Below are 19,135 nucleotides of genomic sequence, written 5' to 3'. Positions count from 1 at the left end.
GCAACATCACAGAAGTCACGCTGGTTTGAAGCCATATGCTTGCCAAACATGCGGTAAAAGCTTTAGTCACCATCGTACTTTGCTGACCCACATAAGAATCCACACAGGTGACAAGTTGTTCTCTTGTAAAATATGCGGGAAAAGTTTCACAAAAAAAAAGGGATTTATTGACCCTCAAGATGAACAACCAGAACACTGCCTCATGAGCAGGCCTTTTGCATTTTTAGCTCTCTAAAATGTGACATATATATATGTATATGCATATTTTTTAAAAGAATATTCACATCAAGCAAAGGAAGAAAACAACAAAGCAACATTCGATTGTGAGAAGGGAAAATAAAATCCCTCACATAATGTATTCAAATTATTATCATGACATCACCAATTCAATGCAGATTACACAAGACACTAAATGAATTGTATACTAAAATAGATAAAGGTAGATATTCTAAATAAATGTGAAGCTAAGTGTATAGCTGAGTATATTCTGAATTCATCAGATGCTTTACACTACATTTTATATTCAATGTATGCTTTGAAATTTGGCTCAGTGTAAATAAGTTAGTTGGTTCTTTGAGTTCACTGTGAAGTGTGTATGTACCTTTTCTAGTGTAATGTTTGGTGGGATGTTCGACCACTTGTGGATGACATCAGCTTTTAATATGTTCAGTGTTAGTAACTCATGTTGAATCACCACTGAATAAAAGAACCAAACTTGTAAGGCCACGTTTTCAGCAAGTGTGAGTGTATCTTTAAATAAAGCTTAACCACAGTGGTGTAACTCTAAACATATGTGTTGAAATAACATGAGCCTTGGACAAGAAGTCAGGTGTTAGGAGTGGGTCATCAAAGGGAAATCGAGGACTGAATAGAAACTGAAATATTTTCAGCAAACTGAGTAGAATATTATTCAGTTTGTGGAAACGTGCCACTGGACGTTGTAATTTATATGAAGATAGGCAGTGGAACATATCTTTATATACTGTGTCAAAATGTGATGAAATGAGACGGGCATTATGTGCAGGTCTGCAGATTACAGGATGTAAAGAGTTGTTCGGGGAACACAATAAGCAGCGGAAGGTTGATGTGTTTTTAAGAACAACGGGGCAAGTTAAGACTTTTAAAAAGGGACTGTAGTGGACTGATACAGACAGAAGGGCGCGGTAATGTAACAAAGAAGAAACCAACTGCCGGAAAACTCCCAAAACAGAGGAAGAAAGTCGTTCTCATCCATCGTCGGACCTTGGCCGGAAGTAAACAAAAAGGCGTAAACACAGGAATAAAGTTGTGGGGAAAAGGTACCTGCAGCAGGTTTGGACTAATTGGCCAGTAGATGACAGTAATGCAACTCAATGGCTGTGAAATCCCAAAGAGAAAAAAGGAAGAAGCTAGTTAATGTCCAATGTCGGAACGTTTCAGTGTGACACCCAGCGGAAGTTACCAAGAATAGGCTAGCAGCAGTCGGTTTAGAATCACCAGGCGGAAGGTTGTATTTTCTTAACTGAATATCTGAGTGTGAGCAGCAACGATGTCTTCAGCTCAGCATCTGAGAGAGTTTATCAGCCAGCGACTAACTGCTGCTGCTGAAGAAATATTCTCAGAGTTTGAGAAAACCATCGTCCAGTACGAGGAAGAGATCGACCGTCAGCGCAGACTGCTGGAAATCACCTGGAAACCACGAATAAACTTACAGAGAATAGGTATGTAAAACCGTGATGGGCTGAATGAACTCACACATGAATCTGACTGATGGAGGATCCTGATCAGAGCTCTACGTTACATTTATTTCAGGCTCACAGAGAAAGTTACGGTGCAGCTGCAGCTATAGAATAAGAGGAAGTCTTATGTTGTTAATATTATTTGAAACTTAAGTTGTTCAGTCCAAATAAACGTAAAGAGAGAAGTCAACTACAACATGTTCTCAACCAAAACCAAAGCGCTGCTCTGTCCGTTACTTCAGATGTGGCGGCTGTATCCTTCTGGTGTTTATGTGCTGTGTTGCTGCAGATGAACCCTGCAGAGTTAGTTGCATTCAAGTAATGTACAAAATGTAACAGCAGCTCTCCAGCCCCACTCACTATTGAATCAACTATATGATGAACACTAAATAGTGAGTGAATGGATGAACAAGTGGACATTTCAAATAAAGCACGGGTGCACACGTCAACTAAAGCTCATAACTTCCTGCAAACCAGTGCAAAGGTGTCTCTGCATATTACAAAACCATCAGGAGTGTTTTCCCGTAATCAAACTGGTAACCCGTGTGTTTTTGTTCCTTTGTCCCTACAGATCTTCCACAGGAACATGGATGTAAGGAGGAGGAAGACCGGCAACTTGCTGACCAGCAACTCTGTAACCAGGAGAGGAACTCCAGTTCGGACCCGGAAGCCCCAGAGGCCCCAGAACCTCCACAGATTAAAGAAGAACAGGAGGAACTCTGCACCACCATGGAAGGAGAGCAGCTTCTACTAAAGCAGGAGACTGATACTTTTATGTTGACTCCCACCTGTCAGCAAAGTGATTTCAGTGACACAGAACCAAACACTGACCAGCTTTATTCTCATAACTCTCCCTCTAGACAAACTCAAGAAGGAAGCCACATAAGTCACAGTAACAATGAGGACAACTTTCCTGTGTCAGAGAGTCAGTTTACTACTGAGTCAGGTGAAACGTCGGAAAAACGGGATGTTTGTGGAAAACCTTTTAGAGAAAGGTATATTATAGGACAACGTCAAAGAATTCACACAAGTAAGAAGGCGTTTGCTTGCCAAACTTGTGGGAAAAAGTTTGCTAAAAGTTCTACTTTGTTGAGACACAAAAGAGTCCACACAAGTGAAAAAATATTTTCCTGTGAAACGTGTGGGAAAACCTTTTCTCTGAATAGTAGTCTGTTTACCCACATGAGAATCCACGCAAGTAAGAAGTTCTATTCTTGTAAAATATGTAGAAAAAGTTTTGCGCAAAGTGGTTCTTTGTTGAGACACATGAGAATCCACACAAGAGAGAGACCATATTCTTGTGGAATATGCAGAAAGACTTTCAAGCAAAGCAGTTACTTGAGGCTTCACATTAGAATCCACACAGGTGAGGTGTACTCGTGTGAAATATGCGGGAAAAGTTTTCATTTCAGAGGTGATTTGACTACCCACATGAGAACTCACACAGATGAGAAGTTGTGTTCTTGAAAGTTGTAATTTGACTTTCAGATAACTCCAGACTTGTTTTTTTGTTTGTTTTTTCACATTATTTCAGAAAAAGTCAACATAAAAGGGTTGATCCTTCATTTATTCTGCCATGTTCCATCTGTGGTCATTCAAAAATGAATAAACTTAACAATGGCTCCTTTGGATATTCAGCTTTCCCTCTTGTCATTCGCAGACTTGTTCTATTGAGTGTTATGGAACTAAATCCCACACTCATTTTCTAATTTGATGTAGGTGAAGTTAGTTAACAGATATCACATTTAATGCACAAAGGAAATTAAAATTCCTTCACTTTAAGCTGAGGTAGAAGACGGAATGAAAATATTACATTGTGTGAAGGAAAAATAAATTCCATGTAATGTATTAAAATAATGGAACTGCAGCAATAAATAAATAAAGCAGAAGAAAGAGTGTATTTGGTAAAAGTAAAGACATGTTTAATATAGGGAAGTGTTTACTTTCTTACCGAATACTTAATGTTTGACTAATAAGATACTGTGGATGTTTAATCATTGTATTACCAACACATTTGATGAGTTAGTTGGTTTTTTTCACACCATGAAATGTGTATGTACTGATTTCTTGTATAATGTGAGATTTCATGTTTGGCTTCTCATGAATGATGTGAACTTTATTATGTTAACTTTTAGTAACTAATTTTGATTGGATGACAGTGTTGGAAGTTTTAGCCCATTTGGATGAAAGTGAGCGCAGTTCAGACGTGTTCAGTTTGATTATGTATCTTTACTTATGTTAATTGTTTATGTTTGCTGAAACAAAGTGAGCCTGTATGAGTGGGTTCAAATGGTGCAAAGCTTTTGTAAATTTGGTCATCTATCAGTGGCTGATTGAGGCTGATATTTTGATTAAAGAAGTTGTTACTCAGTTCAACAACGATTCTTGTTCTCTGTTGAATTTATGTTTGATATTGAACAACGTGTCATTACCTGCCATTTCAAAGGGCCATTCAAAAGATGCGCAAACCTTCATTAAAACCAGGGTTTTAAGACAAGTTTAGAAGGATGCTGTGCTACTCAGTTTTCTGGTATTCTAACCAAAGCATTTCACACACTTTGCATTAAAAGCTCAGGAAAATGTCTCATATGAGTGAAAAAGGGCCTGTTTCCTCTAAATGTTGTTTCAGTATTTGCTTCCTGTGACATCACCGTTTAAATACAGAAAGGATGGTGGGTTTTACCCATGAGTTCATCTGAAAGTCTGAACGCAACCTCCTCTGGAACAGGTCGTGTGTTCGTCATCTGTTACCATGGTGATCTAACAAGTTAAAAGGGACGGCTTTGTGACAATAGAAGCAGATTTTTGATAGGTTCTGACAGAACCACTATGGGTCGAGTACAGCACATCAACACTGGCCCGTTTGCCTTTTTCCAGGCGGCTGTTCTTCCTGGTTTGCTTCCACCATTTTTCTACAGTTGTAACCTCAACATGTTTCCTGGGAAGTCTCGAGCTGTAGGAACCCATCCTGACTCTGGTCACTGCTTTGTTTGGTCTCATTTAGATTAAAAGTACAGTCATGTTAAAAAAAAAACTCTGTAATTATCTGATTGTTCAGTCTGTTTCTCCTGTGTCTTCTACATACTGTGTGAGTTAAATACTAAATGTTTCTGCTTTTAAACACATTCATGTTATTTCTGTCTGAAAAATAGCTGCAGCTGCACCGTAACTTTCTCTGTGAGCCTGAAATAAATGTAACGTAGAGCTCTGATCAGGATCCTCCATCAGTCATATTCATGTGTGAGTTCATTCAGCCCATCACGGTTTTATATACCTATTCTCTGTAAGTTTATTTGGGGTTTCCAGGTGACGATGAAATCCCAAAAGAGAAAGAGAAGAAGAAGCTAATTAATGTCTAATGTCGGAACTTTTCAGTGTGACACCCAGCGGAAGTAAACAATACGACGCTAGCAGCAGCAGGTTTGGACTCAGCAGGAGGACGGTGGTGTTGTCTGAGCTGAATATCTGAGTGTGAGCAGCAACGATGTCTTCAGCTCAGCATCTGAGAGAGTTTATCAGCCAGCGACTAACTGCTGCTGCTGAAGAAATATTCACAGAGTTTGAGAAAACCATCGTCCAGTACGAGGAAGAGATCGACCGTCAGCGCAGACTGCTGGATATCACCTGGAAACCCCGAATAAACTCCCACACAGCAGGTGCGGAACACCGTGATGGGCTGAATGAACTGAAACTGCATCAGAGTCTGAGTAAAAGTCCTTTAAAAACTGTACATTACAGTGTAAAAGTGTTCTATGGTCACCTGTGTCCCCCCTGAAAACATCCCCCAAACATTTTGAGGCTGTAACTGTAGGAAAGAGGTTCCAGCAGGACACAGAGCGTCACTGGATCTTTTCCTGCTCATATGTCAGACAGGAAAAGACAAACTTTAAAGGAGACCTGTTATTCACCTTCCACAAACTGACTAAATATCCAGGTCTTGGAGTGAAATGTCTGAGAATTCATAATTACATAATTCCAACTGTCTTCTGTTCCTTTGTCCCTCCAGACCTCATGAAGCATTATGTTCCTAAGGAGGAAGAAACTCTCACTGACCAGCAACGCTGTAACCAGGAAAGAAACTCCAGTCTGGATCAGGAGGAACCAGAACCTCCACAGATTAAAGAGGAGCAGGAGGACGGCTGTCAGGACGTGGAGCAGTTTGTACTGAAGCAGGAGACTGATCACATCATGTTGACTCCGACTTCTCAGGAAAGTGACTTTAGCAAACCAGAACCAACCGCTGCCCAACTGGACTCTCATACCTCTAACTCTGAGAGCCGAAATCAGGAGAGAGGCAATCGTACAGACTTGGTGTCAGCTCGAGATGTAGAGATGAAGACAAAGAAGAAACATCACAGAAAGGGAAGTTCGGTGAATAAATTAGACGGCTCTCCTGTGCCAGAGACTCGGTTGAATACTGAACCAAGTAAAAAGTCTGCCAAATGTGAGGTTTGTGGGAAAGCCTTTCGGGATACGTACATTATGGAGCAACATCACAGGATCCACACGGGTGTGAAGCCATATGCTTGCCAAACATGTGGGAAAAGTTTCAACCAAAAGAGCAATTTGCTGACCCACATGAGAATCCACACCGGTGAGAAGTTGTACTGTTGTGAGACTTGTGGGAAAAGCTTCACTCAAAGTGGTCATTTGACTGTCCACAGGAGAACCCACACGGGGGAGAAGTATTACTCCTGTAAAACCTGCGGGAAAAGTTTTACCCGAAGAACAAATCTGTTGAACCACATGAGAATTCACACAGGCGAGAGGCCTTATTCCTGCGGAACTTGTGGGAAAGATTTCAGATATAGCAACACTTTGCTGATTCACAAGAAAATCCACACTGGAGAGAAATGCTATTCTTGTGGCACGTGTGGGAAAAATTTCAAGCAAAGAAATTTCTTCAGGATTCACATGAGAACTCACACAGATGAGAAGTCATATTCTTGTGAGACATTTGGAAAGTTTTAATGACTTTTACACTGGCCATTTTTCTCCTTTAACTGTAGCATTTAAAGTATTTCAGTAAATGTCACGTTGAAAATCTTTGCACGTTCACTCGCTCTTTTAGCTTTTACCTATTTCATCTCCAGTTAGATTTCATGAAGGTCCAGCCAATCATTTGTACTTTAGCTGCAAGGTTTCATGAAATCACTCCAAACTTCTGCTTTAGGAATCATTTATTCACCCACTTTCAGAGGATATATGTTGTGGGCAGGTTAATTTCTACCATATTTCATACACAAAGGCAGTTTAAAGTGTGTGGGGGGGTGGGGGGGGGGGGGGGCAGGTATGCATCCATCACAAAGGCAACAGACAAATGAGAGAAATAAGCACGTATGCTCACATTTAGGATCACTGATCAACCTAACAGGCACGTTTCTGGACGGTGGGAGCACATCGGAGCACCTGGAGAGATGTAAGAGGTGTGCTGGGAAGTGACACGTTCAGACATTTTCAAGTTAAATCAATCGTATACTTTCTTACTTTGGATTCATCAGATATTCTGCACTGGGATTTTTAATCTGTGTGTTTTAATCTCCTCATAATAGTTATTGCTATCCGTATCTCAACCCCATGACGAACTCCAACAAGGTCATGGAAAAACGTTTAAGAAGAGATTTTAGGTGGTTAAATGACTATTTAACAGAACACCAGGGGAATTGAAGGTGGAACTGAAAGGTATCTCGCGTTCACGGTCGGAACACCCAAGTGTGACACTGAGCGGACGTAAACAATGGGGGGACCGTTGAGTTGTCAAAGCAGCAAGAAAAAAGTCCGCTCTCCTGGTTTGAATGTGATAAGGTTTCCTATCATAAAGGATAGAACAGCACAGGTCTTTCCTTCGTCCTTTGGCGCATTTAAGCGGTTCTTCAACAGCCAAATCCCAGATACTTCCGGGTCAGTTCGGAACCTTCCTTGACAGACTGCTCAGCCGAACTCATTAAGACGCCAGCAGCAGCAGGTTTGGACTCAGCAGGAGGACGGTGGTGTTGTCTGAGCTGAATATCTGAGTGTGAGCAGCAACAATGTCTTCAGCTCAGCATCTGAGAGAGTTTATCAGCCAGCGACTAACTGCTGCTGCTGAAGAAATATTCACAGAGTTTGAGAAAACCATCGTCCAGTACGAGGAAGAGATCGACCGCCAGCGCAGACTGCTGGAAATCACCTGGAAACCCCGAATAAACTCCCACACAGCAGGTGCGGAACACCGTCCTAATCAGCGAATTTATTTTTAATGTCACAGCGGAAGGATTTCCCTGCCGTCCTCCGTCATGCCGCCGCGTTATTCCCGTTTGGAAATGCGCTGCGCATTTACACAGTTTTTACGGCCGAACTTCATGGGGACTTCATGGTGCATTCGGGTACACCCCGTAAACTCAAACATCCATCCTTAAATAGACGTTGGAGTAGTCTGGCTAAAGCAGATGAGAGAAGAGTTTGTAGGCTTAAGTTTCCATCCACGTCTACGTTGTCATATTTCCAAAATGTTGTAAAATAATCGAATCAGACTGTAACTTACGAACTTCACCACAACACTCAGTCTGAGCTACCAGCGGTCTTTGTTTGGTCTTTGTCCACTTTTCACCTGTTAATGTGCTACTTTCTCTGGAAACTTCACAGGGAAGGTAAACGAATGACAGACAATCGAATACAATTCCATGTTAACAATATAATTCTAATTCATAGCACACTCAGAAGTTAATTAGTAAGAAAATCACATCGGGTCAATACGACAAAGACTCCGGCCCATGTTGAACTTCCTTTTAACAGTCAGAGACCTCATTGGTCTTTTACAGTGGATTAAAAACACAGTGCACCAAGTTTTTAGTGTCTTAATCAGAAGATAACTGGGTTCACAAACTAACTTTAAAAAAAACAATTATGATAAATATAACTACTTTAAACACTCTTTTACTACATAGACTGTAAGCTGTCAGGGGAATGGTCTTTAAAATGATAATTAAGCAGCAACACTCATTTGGCTTTTTAAAAACAAACTTAGTAAGCAGCCCAACCTTGAGGTCCACATCCTGAATATTCTGAGTGTGGCAAAACCTGCCCAATATTGTGTTGATCAGCCTTTTCAAAGCCTTAACTTGTGCAGTTCTTACAGTTCTTGTGTTTCCAAAGCTGGATGTATTTCAGACACACTTGGTACCCGCAGCTGCAGCTGCTTTGCTTCACCATCATCTCCTGGTTGTACGCGGTCCTGCTGGTACAGTGATGGACTGTAACTTGTGGCCAATGTGTTTGACATAAGACTGATGTGACGGTCCCACCTGCAGGCTTTCGAACCAGCTTTCTTGTGGGCGAATAACCCAGGAAAGCTTTAGCACTGTGCTGTTATGGATTTTTGATTTCAGATAAAGGATATTACTTGCTGTGACCCATGATTGTCATTCATGTTTGCACAAACTGCTTCAGAGTCTCATCCACATCAGGGAACCTCTGAGTAATATTAAAACAAGCTGCATCCACTTCATAACTGCCAAGTTTGTGGGTGCGGGACGCTTATCATTTGGTCTATATGAAGGTGTATTTGTTTTTTCAGTTTGCAGGCTTAAATGAATTCCTTTGGTTAGTTTTTACGTTCTTTTTCCACTTTAGGGTGTCTTTCTTTCCTCCATGGAAATCATACAAATACTACAATTCTTTCCTGTGAAACCGGGTCCCGGTAGGCCTGGGCCGATAATCCATAAATCGCAAGATGCATTAAAATGAACTCACTGATTTTGCTGGCCTCGATATATTGCCATGTGCATCTCTCCTCCAAGCAGGCTGGATGACAGCAGGGTTCCCTCTGTGCTCGGTCTCAGCAGCGCGTTTGTTCCACAGCGGAATGAATGGACTGAGTAAAAGTCCTTTAAAACGGAGTGGGAATATTTCGGCTTCAAACTGAATGAGAGCCCATCACCACGGACGAGCCAGGATGCCGAATTTGTTCAAAAGTGGTGGCGACAAAAAAAGAAAACGCAACAAACTTGCACGCCCCCGTAAAGCACAACCACCCGACCCAGTTTTCCCAGCTGGGGCAGAAAACTGCACCTCTGGATGCAGAGCCTTCAGCCCGACAGTTAACTCCCACTGAGGCGTTTGGCCGACAAAGTGAATATAAACTGACCAGCATGCAAAAGAAATGCAATTCTACTGCAAGTTTTGCTAACAGAGACAGAGTCCATTTTGTTTTGTTTGTTTTATTTATTTAAGATATTTAATCTTGAAATTACAATGATAAAAAAAACACTGAGAATTAAGAGTTTATTGAATTTGAAAGGTGTGCATTATTATGATATATATATATATATATATATATATATATATATATATATATATATATATATATTATCATCAATAATATCGTTTATCGCAATAATTTGTGGGATAACATATCGTCCAGCAAAATTTGTTATGGTTCCAGGCCTAGTCCCCAGCGCCATCTGGCTTTTCCCTCATCCGTTCTTCCTCAGTACACTATTTGGTCGGTGCACATTACCAACGTGCTTCACACGTAACTTTGGTAGGTGTCATTCTTGTTTTTTTGGGTTAATATTTGCTTGCTAAACATGGAGCAAGTCCTTGGAAATGCTTGAATGTATATAAGGTGTTTTCAAGGATTGAAAGGTGGTTGAATTTTGGGTACAGTGCTTGAAACTGTAATTTCATTGCTTTAATAATAATTTGCTTTCTGTTTTAATGTATAACTACTTAGACAAAGATACAGAATAAAGACGGATTGTTTTGCCGTAAGCATATTTGTTCTTTTTGTGTTGTTCAAGGCAGCGTAAATCTATGGGCATTCGTGTCATATCAAGTTACTAATAGTTTGAATTTGAAAGAACATTCCCTGAATGTCCATAATGTAATTCATGTTGTGTTCCAGGTGAGCAGAAAATGTATATTTTGAAATAATGTGTTGAAGCAGTGAGGGACACTTGTGTAAACTCCAAGTGGATCGGTTTGATTTGTATACATTTAAGTTAAAAGCCTCAAGGAGTTATGGACTGGCTTACAAAATATCCCTCTCCGTGGGTCTCCTCACTATTATTTTAGATTGTACCTTCTAGACGCACCGATTGCAAAGTTCTCAGCAGATTATGATTTCTGCTTCTTGTAAAGTTCAGATCTGTCAATTCAGATTTTCCTTTTAAAGAATTATAAGTTACAACTTACAAATCATTTGTGCAACGTTGTGTTTTGATCAGAGATAAAACTCCCCATTAAACGCTGACTATAAATGAACTTTTTAAACAACTAAATTAACTATAAATTAACTTTTTAAACAGTAAATAATAAATTTCACTGAACTATGGTGGCTTTCAAAAGTATTTGCATGCTACCTGGAACCTATCATTCAGTCACAGGTGTTATTTTGCTTTGTATTTCTGTACGTAAAGAGGGAGGGAGGATGGGCATGTTGGCAAAGCTGTGTTCCCACCTGTTTCAAACAGCTGTGTCTGAAGTTAAAGCTTTTAGTATCTGCTACGCTACTAAAGGTTACCATTAAACTACCGTTAAGGTTTTACAAGCTGTGGTGGAAAGTACAGCCTGAAACAGAGAGGTGAACATACGATACTGGGAATACTGAAACAATCAGAAGTGTTTAGCTCTGCGATACCAACCCTGAAATTTTCTCCACAGTAGGGCCATTTTCAGGGGGAAAACATCTTCCCTCTGTTAACCAGGGGCTAAGTTAAGGAAATGACACTCCAGAAGACGTTGACTCCTGGAAAAGATTCCTGTGGTGGAATTACCTCTTGATGAAAATATCTTGTGTTCCTTTCTTCCTGCAGATCTCCCACAACAGCAAGCCTGTAAGGAGGAAGAAGTTCTTGATGACCAGCAACTCTGTACACAGGAGAGAAGCTCCAGTTTGGATCAGGATGAATCTGAGCTTCCAGAGATTAAAGAGGAACAGGAGCAACTTTGCACCAGACAGGACAAAGAGGAGCTTGTACTGAAGCAGGAAACTGATAACCTTATGCTGACTCCTACTTATCAAGAAAGTGACTTCAGTGAGGCAGAACCAAACAATGGCCAGCTTCACTCGCAGGACTCTTCCTTAACTGAGAGCCAAATTCAGGAAGGAAGCAAGCACAGAGACTTGGGATCAGCTAGAGATGTGGAGATGAAGCCAAAGAAAAGACAGCAAAGAAACAACGGCTATAGAAATAATGTAGATGATCCTCACATTTCAAGGAGTGAGATTGATACTGATACAAGCAAACGCTGTGTAAAATGTGATGTTTGTGGAAAAGCTTTTAGGAATGAGAACAACATGGAACAAGATCGTAGAATCCATACAGATGGGAAGCCACATGCATGCCACACATGTAAGAAAAGATTCACTCAAAGCCGTAATCTGTTAGGCACCAGGAGAATCCGCAGTGGTGGGAAGTTGCACTCTTGTGAAAGATGTGGGAAAAGTTTTTCTAAAAATAGTGTTCTATTGACACATATGAGAATCCACACAGGCGAGAGGCCCTTTAATTGTAAAATATGTGGGAAAAATTTCAGTACGGGCAGTAATTTGTTGGTTCATATGAGAGTCCACACAGGGGAAAAGCTGTTTTCCTGTGAAACATGTGGGAAAAGTTTCACTCAACACGGTAATTTGTTGAAACACCTGAGAATTCACACAGGGGAAAAGTTGTTTTCCTGCCAAACATGTGGGAAAAGCTTCACTCAAAATAGTACTTTGTTTAGACACCTGAGAATCCACACAGGTGAAAAGTTGTATGCTTGCCAAACATGTGGGAAAGGCTTCACTCAAAACAATTCTTTGTTGGGTCACATGAGAATCCACACAGGGGAGAAGCTGTTCTCTTGTAAAACATGTGGGAAAAGCTTCACTCGAAAAAATGGTCTGTTGATCCACATGAGAATCCACACAGGTGAGAGACCTTTTGCATGTGGAACATGTGGGAAGCATTTCACTCAGGGAGCTCATTTATTGGCCCACATGAGAATCCACACTGGAGAGAAACCATATTCCTGTGGAACGTGTGGAAAAGATTTCAGTAGAAGAAGTTCTTTGAGAATTCATATGAGAGTCCACAGAGAAGAAGAAGATGTCCTATTTTGAATTATTTAAAAAACTTAATGCTGACTTCAGAGTGAGCCTTTTTCTTTTTGAGCTGACACCCTATTCTGTCATATGTGCTAGATTCCAAACATATCAAAACACTCCTCCTTAAAATTTTTTAGTGGACATGAGGACTGAGGTTGGTGGTTGTAGCTCAGAGGATGAAGCGGTTGTCTGCTCATCTGAAGGCTGATGGTTTAATCTCTTAACTTCTGTCTACATGTTAAAGTTTCCTTGGATGAGACACTGAAGTCAACATTGCAGCCCGATGTGTTTCTAACTTAATGCAAAAATGAAAACATCAGCTCATTGCTATGTAATGATTATGTTGTGGGCAGGGCCAGTTTATTTATGGACAACATTTCAAACTTATGGGATGGAAAAAACAAATAAAAAAACTTTTATTTCATCACTGTGTGAAGCAAAGGTTTTTCATGTCATGCATTCCAAAAACAGTTGGTACAGTAAAGCTGGAAGACTTTCTCCCCACCTGCTCTCTTTATTCTTTTTCTCCAGTTGTACATATGGCATTGCTGTTGTTTTCTCTTTGTTTGTCCCTTCTTTCCTGCCGTCTCAACCCCCAGCCGGTTGAGGCAGATGGTCGCCCTTCGCGAGTCTGGATTTGCCGGAGGTTTCTTCCTGTTAAGAGTTTTCTTCGTCCCCTTCTCCATGCTCAGGATGGGGAATTTAATCGAGAGAAGATTCCTGCAATCTGTTGGGTTTATTTAGCTAAGCAACCTTTTATGAATTAGAATAATAATTTCATAATAAATTGGACCAGTCTTGGATTATGATTAATTTGATTTCATTTTAACTGGATTATAATCTCACGACACAAAATTAAGCTTTAAAGTAGTTACTTTGCTCCATTTCTTCCGACAAAGATGTGGAATACTGATGGGTCTGACCACAGCACACGTTTCCACCGTGTGACGGTCCATCCCAGACGCCTCCGAGCCCAGAGAAGTGGACGCCGCCTCTGGACGAGGTTAACATCAGGCTTAGAACAAAATATATTGCAGGCCAGAATTGGAAAAAATCTGATCTGTTGTCTTGATGCTGTCTGAAAAGTCAAAGTTGATCAAAGAATCCCTTTTTGTCTATACTGGTCTGCATGGTGGTTGTTAAGCACTTTGTTAAAATCTCAGCTGGATCCTTTCTTTGGGGAGTTTACATGTTCTCCCCCTACAAGTGGTTTCTTCCTCCCACTAATAAGACATGCATGCTGGGTCAGCTGTTTGTCTCAGTATAGATGGACGGGTTACCCGTCCACGGTTACCTGTCCACTTTGTACCTTGCCTCCCATCCAGTGGTAGCTTAGTTAGGCTCCAGCCATGTTGCGATCCTGAATTGGATAAAGTTGGTTTTGGAAAATGGATGATTGGATGAATTTTCTTTTTCTGACCTGCTGTTGTAAATTAAAGTAAAGTTTTCTCTAAATGTCCACCAAAGTGTTTTTACCAAATTACAAATACTTCCATTTAATCAGATTTAGATGAGTTTGTTGGTTCTACGAGTTCCTCTCTCTGAAATTAATTTTGGGTGTTACGTGAGGTGAGGTGGGATGTTTGGACAGTTGTGGATGACGTGAACTTGTGCTTCATGTTTGTACCTCATGTTTAATCCATATTGAATAAAAGAATCAATTCTCCAACACTATGTGAGTACTGATTGAAGTGCAGTTCAAGCATGAATTATTATGTATCTTTATATAATGTGCTATACATATTGTGCATTATTTTGTGTTTCTAAACTCTCGTCACTTCAGTCAGTTTCTCCTGACTTTTCGACATACTGTTGGTTTAATACTAAATATGAGATGCATTCTTTCATATAACGTAGAGCTCTGACTGGGATCCTCTTCGAATGGGACAGTTTTCCTGTTTACTTTGCTGTTTAAACACTTTTAAAACACTGGGTTTTAATATAACTTACATTCTTTCATTTGTGTTTATTTACTCTGTATTTTCTAAATCTTTAACTTGTGTTTCCTTTTTTTGCATTTTGGGTTACATATTTACACAAATTGTTACTGTCAGTGTCTTTACATTCTGTAGTTTGAAGAATTTATTTCATGGTTTGAAGGAAAAAACTAAACACATTTACAAACAAGTTGGGAAATGATTACTGGGATGTAGGGAGCAACAGGAACAGGGCTCAAAACTTAGTGGACTTTGGTGAATAAGACACGGACAGAGATATATTTTTAATTTCCTTATCTGAACTGGGGTTTGATGGGAGCTCAGAATGTAGCCCCTATAATCATTTCCTAAGATCTTCTTGAGCTTGCTGGAGACCGTGATGGGATTCAGGATAGACGTTGGGAGAAAATTGTCAAACTTTGGAGAAGACGACCACACTTATGCTAAGCTGTGATGTGAGTCTGCAGCACCAGACAGGGCTTTAGGTATTCATGCTATCACGTTGCTGCATAGAGGTTATTTCATGCATATACACATAGATATAGTGAGATTTATTATTAATAAGAACTTTGTTATCAAGGTTAACTATATTAAAATGAAAGAGCAAAATAAAAGCTTAAAGCTTGGGAGAAGATTCAGTTCATTCAACATTTTATATTAGAAAACCAATTCTTAGAACTTTAATTGTTCCTGAAAAAAAACAACACTTTTTATATTTTTTATTTAAAAATGAACTCCCAGCTGGGGCCTTTCCGTGTGGAGTTTGCATGTTCTCCCTGTGTATGCGTGGGTTTTCTTCGGGGACTTCGGCTTCCTCGCACCGTCAAAAAAACATGCATGTTAGGTTAATATATGTCTCTAAAATTGTCCTTAGGAGTGAGTGTGAGCGTGTGTGGTTGTTTGTCTCGTTTGTCTCTATGTGGCCCTGTGATGGACTGGCGACCTGTCCAGGATCTTAACCCGCCTTTCGCCCAATGACCGCTGGGATAGGCTCCAGCCCCCCCGCGACCCGACCGAAAGATTAAGCGGGTATAGAAAATGGATGGATGGGTTAAAAAAATGTTTACATGTCAGGAGTGTTTTCCCGTAATCAAACTGGTAACCCGTGTGTTTTTGTTCCTTTGTCCCTACAGATCTTCCACAGGAACATGGATGTAAGGAGGAGGAAGACCGGCAACTTGCTGACCAGCAACTCTGTAACCAGGAGAGGAACTCCAGTTCGGACCCGGAGGCCCCAGAGGCCCCAGAACCTCCACAGATTAAAGAAGAACAGGAGGAACTCTGCACCACCATGGGAGGAGAGCAGCTTCTACTAAAGCAGGAGACTGATACTTTTATGTTGACTCCCACCTGTCAGCAAAGTGGTTTCAGTGACACAGAACCAAACACTGACCAGCTTTATTCTCATAACTCTCCCTCTAGACAAACTCAAGAAGGAAGCCACATAAGTCACAGTAACAATGAGGACAACTCTCCTGTGTCAGAGAGTCATTTTACTACTGAGTCAAGTGAAACGTCCATAAAACCAAATGTTTGTGGAAAACCTTTTAGAGAAAATTATATTATAGGACAACATCAAAGAATTCAAACAGGTGAGAAGGCGTTTGCTTGCCAAACTTGTGGGAAAAAGTTTGCTCAAAGTTGTACTTTATTGAGACACAAAAGAGTCCACACAGGTGAAAAAATGTTTTCCTGTGAAACATGTGGGAAAAGTTTTTCTCAGAATAGTAGTCTGTTTACCCACATGAGAATCCACACATGTGAAAAGTTGTATCCTTGTGAAATATGTGGGAAAAGATTCACTCAAAATGGTACTTTGTTTAGACACATGAGAGTCCACACAGGTGAGAAGGTGCATTCTTGTAAAATATGTGGAAAAAAGCTTGCTGAAAAGAATTCTTTGTTGGCTCACATGACAATCCACACAGGTGAGAAGCTGTTCTCTTGTAAAACATGTGGGAAGAGTTTTACTCGACAAAATAGTCTGTTGATCCACATGAGAATCCACACAGGTGAAAAGTTGTTCTCATGCAAAACATGTGGCAAGAACTTCACTCAAAGTGGTCACTTGTTGACCCACATGAGAGTTCACACAGGTGAGAAGTTGCATACTTGTAAAATATGTGGAAAAAAGCTTGCTGAAAAGAATTCTTTGTTGGCTCACATGACAATCCACACAGGTGAGAAGCTGTTCTCTTGTAAAACATGTGGGAAGAGTTTTACTCGACAAAAGGGTCTGTTGATCCACATGAAAATCCACACAGGTGAGAAGTTGTTCTCTTGCAAAACATGTGGCAAGAACTTCACTCAAAGTGGTCACTTGTTGAGACACATGAGAGTTCACACAGGTGAGAAATTGCATTCTTGTACAATATGCGGAAAAAGTTTTGCTCAAAATGGTACTTTGTTTAGACACATGAGAGTCCACAAAGGCCAGAAGTTGTTCTCTTGCAAACCATGAGGCAAGACCTTCGCTCAAAGTGCTAACTTGTTGACCCATATGAGAGTTCACACAGTTGAGATGTTGCAATCTTGTAAACTATGTGGAAAAAGTTTTTATCAAAATAATTCTTTTTTTGGCTCACATGACAATCCACACAGGTGTGAAATTGTTCTCTTGTAAAACTTGTGGGAAGAGTTTTACTCGACAAACTGGTCTGTTCGACCACATGAGAATCCACACAGGTGAGAGACCTTTTGTACATTGAACATATGGGAAAAATTTCACGCAGAGAGGTAATTTTTTGGCCCACATGAGCATCCACACTGGAGAGAGACCATATTCCTGTGGAACGTGTGGAAAAGATTTCAGGAGAAGAAGTTCTTTGAGAATTCATATGAAAGTTCACAGAGATGAAGAAGATGTCCTATTATGAATTATTTAAAAAGAACAAACTTAATACTGACTTCAGAGTGAGCCTTTTGCATTTTAAGTTGACACCCTATTCTGTCCTGTGTGCTAGATTCCAAAAATATGGTTACCTGTCCACGGATACCTGTCCACTTTGTACCTTGCCTCCCATCCAATGGTAGCTTAGTTAGGCTCCAGCCATGTTGCGATCGTGAATTGGATAAAGTTGGTTTGGAAAATGGATGATTGGGTGAATTTTCTTTTTCTAACCTGGTGTTGTAAATTAAAGTAAAGTTTTCTCTAAATGTCCACCAAAGTGTTTTTACCAAATTACTAATACTTCCATTTAATCAGATTTAGATGAGTTTGTTGGTTCTATGAGTTCCTCTCTCTGAAATTAATTTTGGGTGTTACGTGAGGTGAGGTGGGATGTTTGGACTGTTGTGGATGACGTGAACTTGTGCTTCATGTTTAATCCATATTGAATAAAAGAATCAATCCTCCAACACTATGTGAGTACTGATTGAAGTGCAGTTCAAGCATGAATTATTATGTATCTTTATGTAGTGTAGTGTACTATATATATATTGTCTATTATTTTGTGTTTTTAAACTAGTCGATTCAGTCAGTTTCTCCTGGCTCTTCAACACACTCTCTGTAAAAAAAAAAAAAAAACACTTTTCATATTTTTTATTTAAAAATGAACTCCCAGCTGGGGCCTTTCATTGTGGAGTTTTCATGTTCTCCCCGTCTATGCGTGGGTTCTCTCCGGCTTCGTCCCACCGTCCAAAAACATGCATGTTAGGTTAATTGGTGACTCTAAATTGTCCTTAGGAGTGAGTGTGAGCGTGTGTGGTTGTTTGTCTCATTTGTCTCTATGTGGCCCTGTGATGGACTGGCGACCTGTCCAGGGTGTTAACCCGCCTCTCGCCCGATGACCGCTGGGATAGGCTCCAGCCCCCCCGCGACCCGACCGAAAGATTAAGCGGGTATAGAAAATGGATGGATGGGTTAAAAAAATGTTTACAGTTTTTTAAAAAGTAATGGTTTTGTTGTCTGTTGTGGATAATTTGACGAGCTTCGAGTGAAGGAAAAAATCCAGAAGGTGGCAGTAATGCAACTATTCCAATGCAAGCTGCCGTAAAACCTCAGAGAAGAAGAAAAACCAAAGAAGAAGAAGAAGAAAACACAACAGACCACCGGAAGTAAACAATAAGGCGCCAGCAGAAGTGTTTGAGGACTCAGCGGGAGGACTGTGGTGTTGTCTGAGCTGAATATCTGAGTGTGAGCAGCAACAATGTCTTCAGCTCAGCATCTGAGAGAGTTTATCAGCCAGCGACTAACTGCTGCTGCTGAAGAAATATTCACAGAGTTTGAGAAAACCATCGTCCAGTACGAGGAAGAGATCGACCGTCAGCGCAGACTGCTGGAAATCACCTGGAAACCACGAATAAACTTACAGAGAATAGGTATATGAAACCGTGATGGGCTGAATGAACTCACACATGAATCTGACTGATGGAGGATCCTGATCAGAGCTCTACGTTACATTTATTTC

At 40.4% G+C, this 19,135-nt stretch overlaps 3 protein-coding genes across 4 annotated transcripts; all 3 read left to right on the top strand.

Annotated features, from left to right (window-relative positions):
* Positions 1 to 1,525: 1,525 nt before the first annotated feature.
* Positions 1,526 to 17,458, top strand: LOC140269114 (uncharacterized). Its single transcript, XM_072364137.1, has 4 exons — positions 1,526 to 1,700; positions 2,290 to 2,337; positions 15,905 to 16,570; positions 16,655 to 17,458. Exons 1-4 carry the CDS (start codon positions 1,529 to 1,531, stop codon positions 17,185 to 17,187), a joined length of 1,419 nt encoding a protein of 472 aa, XP_072220238.1. The 5' UTR covers positions 1,526 to 1,528; the 3' UTR covers positions 17,188 to 17,458.
* Positions 5,023 to 6,810, top strand: LOC140268520 (uncharacterized). Of its 2 annotated transcripts, none has more exons than XM_072363429.1 (2): positions 5,023 to 5,374; positions 5,725 to 6,810. In XM_072363429.1, exons 1-2 carry the CDS (start codon positions 5,203 to 5,205, stop codon positions 6,687 to 6,689), a joined length of 1,137 nt encoding a protein of 378 aa, XP_072219530.1. In that variant the 5' UTR covers positions 5,023 to 5,202; the 3' UTR covers positions 6,690 to 6,810. The 2 variants fall into 2 exon arrangements, with proteins under 2 accessions (XP_072219530.1, XP_072219529.1); XM_072363428.1 differs by having other exon boundaries at positions 5,023 to 5,425.
* Positions 7,159 to 13,293, top strand: LOC140268506 (uncharacterized). The gene is made up of 2 exons (XM_072363414.1): positions 7,159 to 7,919; positions 11,513 to 13,293. Exons 1-2 carry the CDS (start codon positions 7,748 to 7,750, stop codon positions 12,802 to 12,804), a joined length of 1,464 nt encoding a protein of 487 aa, XP_072219515.1. The 5' UTR covers positions 7,159 to 7,747; the 3' UTR covers positions 12,805 to 13,293.
* Positions 17,459 to 19,135: the final 1,677 nt, after the last annotated feature.

The sequence above is a fragment of the Leuresthes tenuis genome, unplaced genomic scaffold, assembly GCF_036924035.1.
Source record: "Leuresthes tenuis unplaced genomic scaffold, fLeuTen1.0.hap1 SCAF_14, whole genome shotgun sequence".
Classification (NCBI taxonomy): domain Eukaryota; kingdom Metazoa; phylum Chordata; class Actinopteri; order Atheriniformes; family Atherinopsidae; genus Leuresthes; species Leuresthes tenuis.
This window is presented reverse-complemented; position numbering and strand designations above follow the sequence as displayed.

Bases quoted from the DNA above. Each gene is read 5' to 3' on its own strand.
- LOC140268520 (XM_072363428.1), top strand. From the start codon at position 5,203: ATGTCTTCAGCTCAGCATCTGAGAGAGTTTATCAGCCAGCGACTAACT. The intron at 5,426-5,724 runs GTAAAAGTCCTT...TTGTCCCTCCAG, and splicing joins GAAACTGCATCAGAGTCTGA to ACCTCATGAAGCATTATGTT.
- LOC140269114 (XM_072364137.1), top strand. From the start codon at position 1,529: ATGTCTTCAGCTCAGCATCTGAGAGAGTTTATCAGCCAGCGACTAACT. The intron at 1,701-2,289 runs GTATGTAAAACC...TTGTCCCTACAG, and splicing joins AATAAACTTACAGAGAATAG to ATCTTCCACAGGAACATGGA. The intron at 16,571-16,654 runs GTGAGAAGGTGC...CAATCCACACAG, and splicing joins ACACATGAGAGTCCACACAG to GTGAGAAGCTGTTCTCTTGT.
- LOC140268506 (XM_072363414.1), top strand. From the start codon at position 7,748: ATGTCTTCAGCTCAGCATCTGAGAGAGTTTATCAGCCAGCGACTAACT. The intron at 7,920-11,512 runs GTGCGGAACACC...TTCTTCCTGCAG, and splicing joins AATAAACTCCCACACAGCAG to ATCTCCCACAACAGCAAGCC.